At 42.4% G+C, this 13971-nt stretch overlaps 1 protein-coding gene across 8 annotated transcripts in view; it reads right to left on the bottom strand.

Moving 5' to 3' along the window:
* Positions 1 to 1023: 1023 nt before the first annotated feature.
* MBNL2 (muscleblind like splicing regulator 2) overlaps positions 1024 to 13971 on the bottom strand; it is a 147439-nt gene continuing 134491 nt past the window's right edge. For all 8 annotated transcript variants that reach the window (XM_037057571.1, XM_037057570.1, XM_037057573.1 and 5 more), the window contains one exon: positions 1024 to 3801. In XM_037057571.1, the coding sequence (XP_036913466.1) occupies positions 3787 to 3801 (15 nt within the window). In that variant the 3' untranslated portion in view covers positions 1024 to 3786. The remainder of the gene's footprint in view (positions 3802 to 13971) is intronic.

Raw genomic sequence — 13971 nt, 5'->3', positions numbered from 1 at the left:
ATGAAACCAGGTGTGAAAAATTTTCAGTACAGCCTGTCTTAGATTTTTAACTACTTATTCTTCAAAGTTGGCAGCTTGAACTGAACTATTAATAGAGGATGTTTTCTTGTGAGGAGCAACTGACAGGACCCCTTGTCTTCTGCATTACAGTAAAAATATTGCTTTTAAATATCCACAAATGTGCAAAAGTATTTTTAACCTTGGAAATCCCTGATGACATAGCTTAAACATATGAGTGCCTTTATTTCTGTGTTTGGATAGGCCTGCTCTGTTGAACGTTTGTGTTTCCTACCCTCATTCAGGATACCATAACCACCCAGAAGGCCCAAAGCTGTAAACCTGCCACACGGAGAAAACCTTCTCTCCCCCACGGAGGAGGCGGCTCCGGCCAGTCCTTGCAGGACCAGGAGTGGTCTTACCCAAAAGCTACCACTACCTTTCTTGAGAAGTGCCACTGACCTCACAGGGCTGAGGAAGGAAGTCCGGGAAGGCACACTCTCTCTGCTGAACCCCTGCCCTCAGGTGTGACGCTCAGCTCTCGCTGTTTCCTTGGTTCACCTGTCTTGGGTGTGCACACAGAGCAGGACTCAGCATTCTGGCTCCTTCTGCAGCCTCAGGTCCAAGCCGTATTGTCTCATCAGGCTCTTACTGGAAGCCTGTCTTGTGGATTACTGGGCACTTTCTTGACTGCTAATGAAGCTTGTGTTTCGTTCCCAACTTGGTTATTGTTGTTCACAGCTCTTTGTTCAGGTAGAATCCTGAAGAAGAGGGCTGGGTGGTGGGATTCATTTCTACTTTTGATTTCAAAGGATGCTAAGAATGCTTCTAAAATGATCCTTTTCCATTGTTTTTCTCACTGTTAAAAAGCCACTAACAAAAGCAGAAACTGCCGACCTCCCGTTGGTCACCAGCGCTTGCGCCCCTTTGCAGTAGTGACCAAATGTTGTCTTTGTGAAAATAAAAACCATTTCTGTTTGGCTGGTGATGCATCTGCCTCAACACAAAAAGGAGGAAGACTAGAAATCCTTTTAAATGCTTCTTTTATTTCATTGGTTGTACATTGGGTGAGTGAACTGAATATTACAACCAAAACATATAATTGATACAAATTAGACTCCTGTTTACACTGTAAGGTAATGAATGAGGGAATTCTTTAAGTGTTAAAGAAAGGTTTAGTAGAAATGTTACCAGTGGTATGGCTGAAAGAATATTTCGGTGAAGTGCTAGTATACTGGAAAAACCGAGAGTGAAATGTAGTTCCCATAGAAGTGACGAGTTCATCTCTTAACTGTAGTGTTTGTTGAATTGTTAGCTTCATGTCTTGGATATTGGTGATTTTGTTTTTGTAATTAAACAAAGCATTTAAGATTTATTCATCATAGTCAGACTTCTGAATATAAACAAACTTTTGGCAAATAATATTTATACAGAAAAATAGTTTTAGATCCTCTCAAATCCCAGAATTATTCTATAAAATTACATTATAAATAAATAAAAAGCAAAATCTGTTGTACATATATTTGTACATCTATGCATTTGCCTTGCCTCCTCCTTATCGTAAATGGCATATTTATGACTCTTTGCATATTATAATCACAATTCTGGAAAATGGATATCGTAGTAAAAATACAGTCCTCTCTATTTGCTTGGGGATACAGCTGATGTTTTTGAATGTCCATTATTAAAGGGCTGAAAATAGTGTGTGCTAATAATTTTTAACATCAAAATCATGAGACAAAAGAAAAAATAAAGACAATGTTACAACAATTAGTCTACAAAAATATTTCAGTGATTTGCATAATTTACCCTTTAGTAATGTATACTATGCATTCAATGAGTTTAAGTGAATTAACAAAGACAAAAAGAAAAAAAAGAACATAAGTTTGAATGTTTTAGGCAAGTTGTAGCATAACTACATTGTTATAATTGAGAAAATTACAAACATCAATAATACATAAAGATGAAACTACCAAAAAATACAAGTTAGATACAATACTTTCCCACAAATTAAAACAAATGTAACGATACAAGCGCTATGTAAGATTACACTTAGAATGTGATTTATTTTGATGGAGTTATCAAATCTATGATATAAGATAGTCATTAGACTTTGACTAACATTAATTAAAGTGGTGAATTTCTTTCTTCTAAAAAATGATATGGTTGGTGCATATAATTTTCAGAACAGGCGGTGATGCCAAAATTTAAAATATTTTACATTCAATCTCAAAAGTCAAAATACTTCAATCACTAATATGTTCACAAAGAAAATGGATGGTTTAAACAATTACACGTAATATTCATTTATAACAGTTGTTTTGATTTTTTAACAATAATTTAAAAACTATGTAGGTACTGTATAGGCTATGTGCAACATATAAAATGTGAAATATGAAATATTTGGTACGATAGTGCTTAAAATAAACTTTAAAACAAACTTTCTGAACAAAATTTAATTGTATCGCCATTACCTTGAAGATCAACCAAGTATTTAAAAAAGTAAACAACATTAAAATATGTTTCATCCATATATAGTATATATATGTATGTGTATATATAATATGTATGTACTTGTATTAAAGTTTTTTATACTTTTGAGACATAAAATATGCTTTAAGGTGAAAGAATTAAAAGAACTATTTTTTCCATGCTGTAGTCAGTTACAACCGTTTAATCCAACTTTTTGAAATGCAAAACAGTGATGGATTTTTTATAAAGTGAGACTATCTACTTTTTTGTTGACATAGTAATTTAGATTAAAGTCACAGTCAGATTTTCAGTGACTAAACTCAAACTTACTTAAATTAGAATATTATACAGATCTCCTCGCCTACAGCTTCCTCGTTCAACTAGGGTTCTAGTTCAGAAGGGGTCATTCGGTGACAGGCCAACGGATGGTGAGTTTGAAAGACTAATCCCTCAGATTAGGCTATTGGCATGGGCCGCGCGCTCTTGTCAAGCTGGATGAAGTCTGGCAAAATCTAGGCACTTCTACAAAGTCTCTCTTATAAAACAACTTTAAAAATATACTCGTAAAATAATACCTTCAAGACTTTGTTTGGTGGGGTATGAAGCTCATACCGTGCAAAGTTTTTTTTTTTTTTTCCATCTAGTTAGCGTTATTCTAGAATCACGTGATTCAAGACGGCATCTCCAGGCAAACCGAATACCGCGCTTGGATGCGTCCCCCAGTCCTTGTGCTTGCATTTCCATTCAGATTTTAGACCTGCAGGGCAGGTGTCAGTTTTTTACTTCACTTCTCGTCTTTGCTGCAGCATTCATGTCAAGAAGTGAAACATACCCTTTGATCCAGTGGGAAAATGAAAGGACAGTAATTGGAGCTGGACTTGAACCTGCCCCTGGGAATAGGTGTTTATAACCTAATGCTATTTGTTTATTGCTAACTTTGAAATATTCAGAGTCGGAATTGGTTGGGCTTTCTGCATGAGCTATAGTTATGGAGATAAGACAATATTCCTAGGACAGAAACTATGTTGAGAAACCCTTTAAAAGTAAACTTTATCCTTTATGTCTTTAAACATCACAGCTGGTCTCAGGTAGTTAACTATCTTAGGTTGGAATATACTAAGCATACCATATTTAATACTCATATATGATATAGCAGCGCTAGCTTCTTAGAGTTGTGGTCTGTCCAGAAGAACTAAATCTGTATTTAGCATGCAGTTTGTGGCAATTCTATTGAGGAGGAAACAGGGTAGTATGTACAGTAGCAATGTTTCGTTATTCTCAATGCGGATTCTTGGCATTCCATTCCACTTCTGCTGATTACTTCAGAATTATCTGTTAAAGGAAAAGATATGCGTGATTTTAGATAACCTCCTGTGAGGCAAAAGTCACGAGTTTAACTTCTACCCTTTGAACACAGACATTTGAAAATAGGCATGTTCTTCAACTGTTCATACTTCTGATGCAATTACAATTTCGCACACTCCCCACCCTTCACGCTGAACAGAGGCAGACTTAATGAGCACCTGGGCCGTGCGGCCACTGGGAAGAAGGATGTTTCCAATGCACAGTGTTTGCTGTAAAACCGCGGCAGCGTGTCTGTGGACGTGCAGTGCTTGTAGGACCCAATTCCCTTTTTTCGTCTTCGCTTCATGTTTCTTTTTCATGTGTCTCATTACCCTCTAACGTATATTTGCTAAGGCGACCAAGGAGTCTAGTGAGGGAATTCGTTTGTATGGGAGAAGTTATTTGTAAACTTTAAATATAAATATTTAAGAATGTACAATACAATGTATTGTTTATTTATTAAGTTAACATTTGTAATTCAAAGATGTGTTCCCATCACGAGTAATTTTGTTCCCAAGAGATAACAAGTTTCAAATTCAGGGAATGTTTACATGTCCCATAGTAAAGAGAAAAAGGAAAATATTCTAATAAAGCTGTTAAAATATTCTTAATGATCCAAAAGCACAGCTAAAGCTAAACTATTAAGTGCAAACTGTGGCCTCTGGAGTTTGACCCCCCAAGTTCATTCCCAGCTCCACACCTTTGCAGAGGGCAAGGAGCTCGCCCCACGTGACCCAGTCCATCAGTGTTGAGCCTAAAAGCTAAGCTTTCAACACATTCTAACCAAAATATTTATTCTTTGTGCAATGCTCTGACCAAACTCTGTACGATAAATAAATAAAATGTTTGCTTATTCAACAGTCAAGCGTCTTTGTTTAGGAAATAACCAGCAAAAATGCTTTATGGACAAGGTCAGCTAATATTTCTGCACAGCGGGACCCACTTGCTAAGAAAAGCCTCATTTCTCCAAGTATAATTTGGTGTCCTGTCATGTTAGAATTCATACATCTGGATACTTTCCCTTTCAGTGGGAGCTCCTGCCGTTTATATAAAACAGTTTCAGTGTAAACACCCCAACACTTCCTTTCATGAAATAAATGAGTACCCTTTATTTTATTGGAATATAGAGATGTGTGAGAAATTGATAAAAGTAGAACTTATTTATACTAAATATTTATACTAAATTCAATTAGTATAAATATTTATACTAAATTCTTTGTTTTAAAAAAATTCTAGGAATTTAAAATTAATGGAGAAAATAGCATTCCTTGTCTTATATAATGAAAGACAAATAAAAATAGTGATATGAGTGATACTATCTGTGTCACAGTATTTTTGAATAGACATTACAAATAGCTAATATTCCAGTTCTTTAGATGGCTACATTACAACGTCATTATTAGACTTAGATATCTTCTTATTAAATAAGAGTCATTCTATTTCATCCCCGAGGTTCAGTGATGCCTGTAAGGTTTCCAAACAAGAATGCGCTTCCAGGTAGCAAATCATGTCATCTTTCTTCCTTCTTTCTTTTTACTTTAGCAAGAATCTCTCTAAAATATATAGGGAAAAAAAGTCTGTAGTCCCTTAAATAGGTATATCATAACACAGACTATATTCACTTTTTGCTTATTAACTGAAACTAAAATTCCATAGAGAATGAAATTTCTAACCATCTGGGAAAAACCAGTAGCCATAGAGAGCCCAGCAATGAGCAAATTTATCTTAAAAATATTAGTGTATCTATACACTAATAGTGCATATATATACACACACACATATATATACACACACACACAATAGTGTCTAGTATGTATATATTAGTGCATCTATACATTTATAGACATGTATGGTCCCCCCAGTTTAACTGAACTGTACATCAGCTTTGAAGTTGGCTAAAAGCATTAGCGGATCACCCAGACTGCTTCCCCCTCAGCCCCAGCCCGCACAGGCTCCGTTTATTATATGGGTAAAGATGTAAATAAACATCACTGCTGGTACTACTGAACTCTCAGCTGTTACTACCACCTCTCCTCTCGGCCAGAAAATGCTAACCATACCCTGGTGTATGTCTTCCACTATCTTGTGGGCTATGTGTGTGGTACATAAAAAAATGAATCGTGCTCCCAGAAGCTGTGAGCTTCAAGAAGTCCAAGAGGTTTGATTTTAGAAGGCAGGAAAAGTTTGAGTATTTAATTATTTTTGGTGGTAGCACTTTTCTTGAAAATATCATTTGGTTATTAATTTTTTCCCCGAGAAATGCAGCTTGCTGGTACAGTCTGAATGGGGTATACTCTGGGGTGAAGCATATTCTGGAAATACAGACAGGAGTCCTGGTGCGGAACTGTTACCAGCTGAGTGACTCTGATCTCCCTACTGCCCATTCGGTGGCTGCTTCTGGTACTAGCAGACACAGGGCGCTGCAGGCACTGAGGCCCACGGGAAGAGGGGGACAGTCCCCAGCTGGAAGTGTAGCTCTGGAAGGAAGAGTCAAGTGTGGGTGTTGAGGGGGAGGGTGTGGAGAAGCCGTTCTGAGGGAAAGAGAGGTCATCTGCCTAGTTTTTAATATGGCTTTTATTTAGTCAGGGTATCTTTTTAAATCACACCAAAGAAACATAATGTGAAGTAAGCTGAGCAGGTATATTTTGTGTGTTTCCTGTTGCTCCTCCTCCTCAATTTTCTTCCAATACTAGGTTTCTATGGACATAAAAAATATATTCTTCACATAGAAAAAACTTCAGTTTCCACTGCAATTTTAATGGTCAGGGGGAGCAACAGTTTCTGAAGGTGCCTGAATATTTCAATACTGATACAAAAGATAATTGATTCCTAAAAGGACAGGTTTATAAATGGCTCAGGAGCATGGGCCATGAGTCTGACATTGACAAGCTCTAATCCTGAGCTTGTCCGTCAAAAAAAAAAGGTTAATTAAACCACAGTTCACTAGAGTGACCTTGTTAGCCCAGCTGCCCCAGCATCCCCCCGCCCAGCCCTGTACTCGCAGAAGTTGAGGCCGATATTCAAAGTCCTTTCCTCCACCTGCAGGCGCTGCAGCCCATGTTTTCTAGGGAGGGGCAACTAAAAACTTGTTTGGGGTCTGCCAGACTATGTACACGTCAGAGCAATAGCCACCACCCAGGGCGCACTAAGAGTCCCCTCTCTTACGCATCATTAATGTCACTTTTAACTGCAATAGACTGATTCTCCAGGAGGCGCTGAGAAACTGTTACCAGAGCCTCAAGAGCTAGGCCGATGTTGCAGCCATAATTCCCAGAGTAGGAAATGAGAGTACAAGCAGCTTTACTCAGCTTCTGTGATCTGAAAGTGCTCGCACAAGCCAGCATGAGCTTAGAGAGGTTAGCTCACTCTGCACACCTGCATGGGAGTCCCCTCCAGGGCACAGTGACAAGTCTGCGATGGGACCAGGGGATCACTGACTCCAAAGAACATGTCTGTGCCTCTCAGGGTGCTCAGACCTCCCCTGGGAGCTTGGGGACCAAGAAAATGGTAGGCAATGGGGTGGGGCTTAGAGCAAAGGAGCTTGGGGTGGGACTAACTGCCCGGAGGAGCAAGGTGGGTGACTGGTTGGGCTGCTAGGCCCCTGCACAGGGCGTCCTCCCCTGGGTGGCTACCCCAGGCCTCCTCCCTCAGCCTGCTGCTTGTGTTGATTTCTGCCCATCTATCTCCCAGACAGACTAGCCCCTAGGATAACTATTATTTTGTAAAACCGAAGCGTGACAAAGAAGGGAGTTAGAGTACTGAAGAGGATGAGCCAATCAAACGTGGTAAATCAAAGCCTTGACCGGAAAGCGTTGTTTCCAATCCCCTTTCCACGAAGAGGAGAGCACAGGGTGATGAGAGAGCTGGTGCCCACAAAACCGGGGATTCTGTTTAAACCAAAGCCTCCCTGGATCCCCACTGTAAGTGCCTGCACACATCGTGAGTGGCCCCCCTGGCTGTAACGGGAGTGTCTGTGATGCCAAAATATCAGCCGGCTGTCGTGAAGTCCACTCGTCCAGGAGCATCTCCTCCAGGCGGCTGGAGCTAGGGCTCTGATGATTCTGCTCAATGCACATGCTTACACCGCTCCCCTGCGGCCCAAGGCACGCTCAGTCTCCTATTTATTTACTGAAGACAAAGCACAAACGGCCCCAGAGAGCATCGAATGGGTTGTTCCCCATCAAATGTGTTGAGCAGCCGCTCAACGACCCCTGCGCCCTCCGCGAAGTGCCCGCCGCGGACGCCCCGTGCAACGGCAGTGAAGCTTGTTAGACGAAGACCGGGCGAGGAGCTGCCTAGACATTGCGCGTCTGGGCCCAGGCAGGAAAGGTACATACGTGAGCGGGTCAGGCACAGAGTGCGGCGGGGGAGGGCCTGTGTCCAGGAAGAGTGGCGTAGCAGGGTCTCAGCTCCAGCCCCTTGCTACCTGCAGACACCTGGGCTCTCCGTGGCTTGGCCTTTTCATTCACACAGACAAACAAACAAACTGGAAATTCAGCAGTGAATGCATACTATAGAAAACAACTCTGTTTTGAGTCGAAGGCAGCTATGCGCTGCTGGTCTCTGGCCTTTTTGAGTCTTACTTTCTTGGAGGGGACATCCCCTCAGCCTGGGTCACTAGCTTCTGGAGCCAGGCAGCGGCCAAGGCTGCAGGTGACCTTCAGGGAGGTGGCAGTCACCCCTGCGGGCAGGATCAGGAGAGCCAGGTGATGGGAAGTTCATTCTGCCACGTTTAGGTATCTGGCTTTCACCCAGAGGGGTAGGGCACTTGACCAAGAGTTTACTCTGTAACTAAGAAGAAAATACTGTTTGCCCCTTGACTGGTTCACCAGGAATGAAACTGGCCTGTCACCTGTCTCTTCCAAGCTGATGGTGAATCTAGGCCGAGCCACCCACGTGCCTTTGCCCTTGGTGGGCACTTGAAAGGAAAACTGCCCCGCATGGGAAATGCTCTTGGTTGGCAGCCCAATTGTGTGCAGAGGCTGGACCGTGGAAGTGGGTGGAGCACAGCAGCGGCGGGCACTCAGCAGGTGAACTAACGGCTCTCAGGTGCAAAAGGAGACAGATCAACACAGACTTTCCTCGGTGCTTCAGAGGGGCCGACGTGCGTACTGTCTGAGGTTCCAGCCTGTGGCTGATCTCCAGGAACGGAACGTATGAATAATTTTGGAGGTTGGGAGCTTCTAGGTGACATCTAGAAATACAGTGACACCTGTAACCTTGCTCATTGCCAAGATGCAGGGACATCAACTGGGTGACCTTTTAAAATGTTAGCGTGGTATCAAATTCAGCAAGAACCTTTACTGCTTGGCTTCACTGACAGGAGCAAACATTTCAGTGAAAAGATCAACTGTCCCTACAGATGCAAACCACAACGTGGTTAGAAAAGGAGGATCATGGATGTTTTAGTTCAATCCTCCTGGAAAAAGCTATCCAACGATGTCTCTGTAATGTTGAGTTTGAAGAAGTAAATAAGATATACCTTGCAAAATGCTTGCATAGCCCTGCTGAAGTCTGAAGGAATCACTAGTGTGGTCACTCAACCAGGCAATTCCATGCAGGGCTGCGGCAGTCACTAGGTTCACAGCCAGACTGCGTTTCATAAGCACAGGACAGTGTCCCGTTGACCTTTATATGTCTAGTGTTCAGGGTAGGGCCGGGCACGTGGGAAGCACTTAGTGACTACTGGTTGCACAAATGCCTGAATAAACAAGGAGTTACTGAGGCTGTAACGGCACAATGTTGGCATGAACAGAAGACCAATGGACTCACAAGAGAGGCACCGGAGGCAGGAAAAGAGCCCTTTCGACAACATCCATACAAACATCCCCCCAATTCCTCCACCTGTTATGTACAGATACAAGGAAAAGTCTTCTGGGCGGGAGGCAGGATCGCTCACAGAGGACGGGAACGTGGCAGATAAACAAAAAAGTCCACTTGGAGGAAACTTCTAGCCTTGGTTGATTTCTTAGAAATCTTTTTTCAGGGTGACAAGGTCCTGTTCCCTCAGGAAACAGTTAAAGAAAGGAAGTTTCACTGTCTTTATAAACAAAATGTATGACTGATTTAAAAATAGAAAACAATGGAATGCCTTAAAATATGGCCCAGCTAAGGAAGTTTGTCTGTGGCGCGCTGTCCCAGTATCTTTTCATTTCTTCCGTTTCCTTATTCTGTCACCGTGTGCCTCTTCGCTGCCCTCCACTGCCCTCCGCTGGTGCTCCTCCCTCCTTCAGTCCCTGTTCTGTGTCCTCGCCACCCTTCCCAGGTACTCCGCAGCTTCGCCACGGGGACCATGACTGTCAGAAAGGTCCCGATTTTGTCCAACAGGCAAAACCTGTGAGGTGTTTTGATTGCAGCGAATGGTCCAAGGGCAGAGGGAGGTTTGTACATTTTGGGCTGCAAAGTAAATCTGTACTTAGTCATAGTACCGGTTACTAAGGTCAAATGCCAATGTCTTTGGTTTCTGGATACATATAGTTATCAGAGCGATTCTACTGATATGTGTTGATGAATGAACAATTTCAAGAACTTTGGCCAGTTTCAAGACTATTCACAAACTTTAACTGTATCAAAAATTCAAAGATAACTAGTGGTATATATGAGCATTTTGAAAAAGGCTCATATTTATTATTTGGGGGATATTGTTTGATGGATGGTAGTGGCTTATGCCATATTTGATTTGTTTTTGAAAGGGATTTTTACTTAGGTAGAAAGGACATAAAATTATTAAATGACAATCAGTTCTGCCCTTGAGAAGAGCAACCTCAGGTTGGTGGGAACGCCCTCCACCTGCAGGCAGCCTACAGAGTAACAGGTCACGGTTACTGTTCCACCTTCTGCCATTGCTGGAAGGTGTCTAGTCAAAGCTCCAATTCCTGTTTTAAATGCCGTATAGGTCTGTCGGGGACTCATTTCTGTCTAATATTTTCCACTCTGTGATCTCTAAACACAATGAACACTTCAGACAGACTTTCTAACATATAAAAATGATCATTTACAATATTAATCACTGATTTTGTGTGTGGAAGGCAATATAGTGGCCTCACTGAAGATTACTGACCAGGGTCCACATTGACATCACCTGAACAAAATACTTATCTAGGAATCCTTGATTTGAACGGCATCTCGCTCCTCCCATGAGTCCATTCCATGGGTGGACACAGCTAGACTCTGAGTATTTTAATGAGGCTTTGATCGTGACCCCAATTCTCTACCACAGTCCCAGCTCCTCTCAGTGCCACTCTCCCGAGAGGACTCTGAGGCCCGCTGCTGTTGCTTTCCTGGTGACATGGGGATCTAGTCCCCAGACCCTCCAAACACCTGTGCATTATCCAAGGGTGAGGTTTTCGCTTACAGGACATAAATGAGGAAGAAGACAAAGGTGTACGAGAGGAGACTTTTTCCTGATGCTATGGGGGTGTTTAAAATGAAAACATGTTCAGGAGACTTGTGAGGCTGTTCAGGAGGAGAGGAGCCGTGGAGGCCACGTTTGGGCCACAGTGGCCAGAGGTCAAAACAAAACAGAGCCCTAGACTGGAAGGGCCACGTGACAGCCAGGAAGGAAGAAGCAGGCAGGTGGAGCCGTGGCAGCCGAGGGAAAGGGGGAGGAGGGCGGAATGAACGCGGCGGGCGGCCGTCCACAAGCGGGCCCCAGCTTTTACTCACTTATCCATCCCCTGACATTTTTGCCTTCACGCTCTCATGGGCACCCCACCAACCTTCCCCAGTGAACATTCCAATCATGGAACTCACCACGTTGTAATGGCCTAGTCTGCGCGCAGGTGGTGAGGGGGAAGGTCTTTCTTGTCACACGGCTGCCTGGGGCTTGAGGTACACACATGCTTTTGGTGTCTTGAATCTCAAGGACACAGAAACACCTGTGAACATGGCCTTTGGCCAGGACCATGCTGTTGGCACGGCGTTACCTCTGAGCAATGCCACGAGTTACACTATTGCAGACAGTCTAGACACCCAACTACCAAAGTCCATCACTGTCTCTAAGGGGAAATTACAAGTCCCAAACCAAGTGACAAAGGGAATTTTGAACAAACACTTTTTAAATTAGGGACTGTCTGCATATGAAAGAAGGTTATAGTCTTCTACTAAATCAAGAAACAATATGTAATATTGGGGCCACGTTATTTAAAAATATTCTAAGACATAATAGTAGATACAAAATATTTCTCTAAAATATTATCTTTAGAATATGTACAGTGAGGTGATTTATAGAAAGATTTATAGTGAGCAAAGCTACCTGGGATTCATCAGGCTGCCCACATCTGAGGCTCTTTCATGGAAGGAGACCTTTAGATTCGGAGGTACAACCTAAGAAAAACTCTTTCTTATGCTTTAAAAAAAAAAACGGTGCATGCAGCAACTGAAAAGAACTTTCTAAAGCATTCATTTATAGCTGCTCTTTTCAATGTGTGGTTTTGCCCCTAGTAATAAACTGAAGATTCAGGTCAAGAAAAGCCCCAGAAAAGAGATCCTGTTGGAGCCAACAATAAGTCCCCAGGGCAGCTCAACGCCCTGCCTTTGTGGCCACTGCTATTACGTTAGACTTAGAATCCCGGGCACATTTTGGCTCCGGGGTTCATTTTTAACAGCGGGGCAGAATGTATAATCCAGCCTTAAAAGCCAAAGAATTGGCTTTTGAGACACTAAAGGCAGAAAAGCAAAGTGTGAAGATGCAGTAAAAAGAATGGTAAGATTAATATTATGTACAGGACATGAAGTATGTCTGCTAATCACCTAGCGCGTTTCTCAGACTGGTGGGATGGCAGTGCTACCAACATTTCCAGTGAAATTTGTTGTTCTGTTTTGAGTTCTTGGCCTCTTCTTGTATGTGTATCAGAGAGAGAGAGAGATTAACAAAACCACTGACTTGTGTGCAAGGGACAAATCAAAAAGGATTCTGGAGTAAAATTTGTAGAGGCTTCTCTGTGCCACCGACCTCCTGCTTTGTGACCCCGCGGAGCCTTAGTTTTTCACTCTGCAGTGTGGTGGGCAATTAAACCAGGTTGCCATCTGTCCTTAATAACTCCCCAGAAAGCGCCAAAATATCTGGGTGTGATAGATAGTGAAATGGAAACCAGAGGAAGAAAACACATAAAGGATGAGAGCTTCCACATTCTCTTTTACTTCTTTATTATGAACTGCCCTCCCTGGGGCTCAGTGGTCAGGCCCTTCCAGCATCTCCAGTTTTTGAGAGGGTCCGTATTATATGATGATTATTGGGTTGGCCAAAAAGTCAGTTAATTTTTTTCCATAAAATAAAAGACAGTGTTCATTTTCACCAATAGCTTTATGGATGTGGGTATTTTGCGCATGTTGGGTATCTCCCGCTATTGACTTCTACTGGGTAGAAGTCAGCATCTTCCAATGCCTGAGACAGCCTCGCAGCAAAAAATTATTTGGCCAAAATGTCAGTACACCAAGAAACTTCGCAAACAACTTTCGACACATTTGATCAGTCATAGCACCTTCTCCATACGCTGCACGAATCTTTTTTTCATTTTAGTTACATTTTTGCCTTGAAATAATAAGGCACAATACACCAAAAATGTTGTGTCTTCTTCCATCTTTGATATTAAAATGGCTGCACAAAAATTCACCAATTTTGGTAAGTTTTTTTTTAATGCATGCTGATGTTGACAGCTGTCACAATACAATCTTACAAAATTGTTTTGAATTAAGTTAAAGACAACTAAGCACTAGAGCCATCATATGGAAAAACAATGAACGTTTTGGCCAACCCAATACTTTGTAATTATTTGCATGTAGGTTTGTTGCTGTCCCCCTGACTATGTAAAACCTATGAGAGCTGGGACTGTTCTGTTCAATACTGTGTTCCCAGAACTGTGAATGTACAGGACACTGGATTCCCAGTAAACATCTGCTCAGAAAGGCGCAGTCCCAGGCCTTAGCTCACCTTGGGGGCGGGCACTTACTGCCTGGGGCACCGCCTCTTACCTANCGCTAAAAGCCAAATCAAGTGCTTCCCCTCCCCCCCCCAAAGCCTCAGCTGGCTCTGTCAACCCTAAAAAAAAAAAAAGGTGTGACGATGCGTCACCACTGAGGAGACAGTGGACGTGGGTGTGGTGTGGCACCTCAACCTCTCCCCTGCCTCTAACAGACACCGTTCACTGAGGGAGAGCC

The sequence above is a fragment of the Sturnira hondurensis genome, unplaced genomic scaffold (genome assembly GCF_014824575.4).
Source record: "Sturnira hondurensis isolate 20B ecotype Veracruz unplaced genomic scaffold, ASM1482457v3 Scaffold0009719, whole genome shotgun sequence".
Lineage (NCBI taxonomy): Eukaryota > Metazoa > Chordata > Mammalia > Chiroptera > Phyllostomidae > Sturnira > Sturnira hondurensis.
Note: the sequence above shows the minus strand (reverse complement) of the source record. Positions and strands in the feature narration are given on the sequence as shown.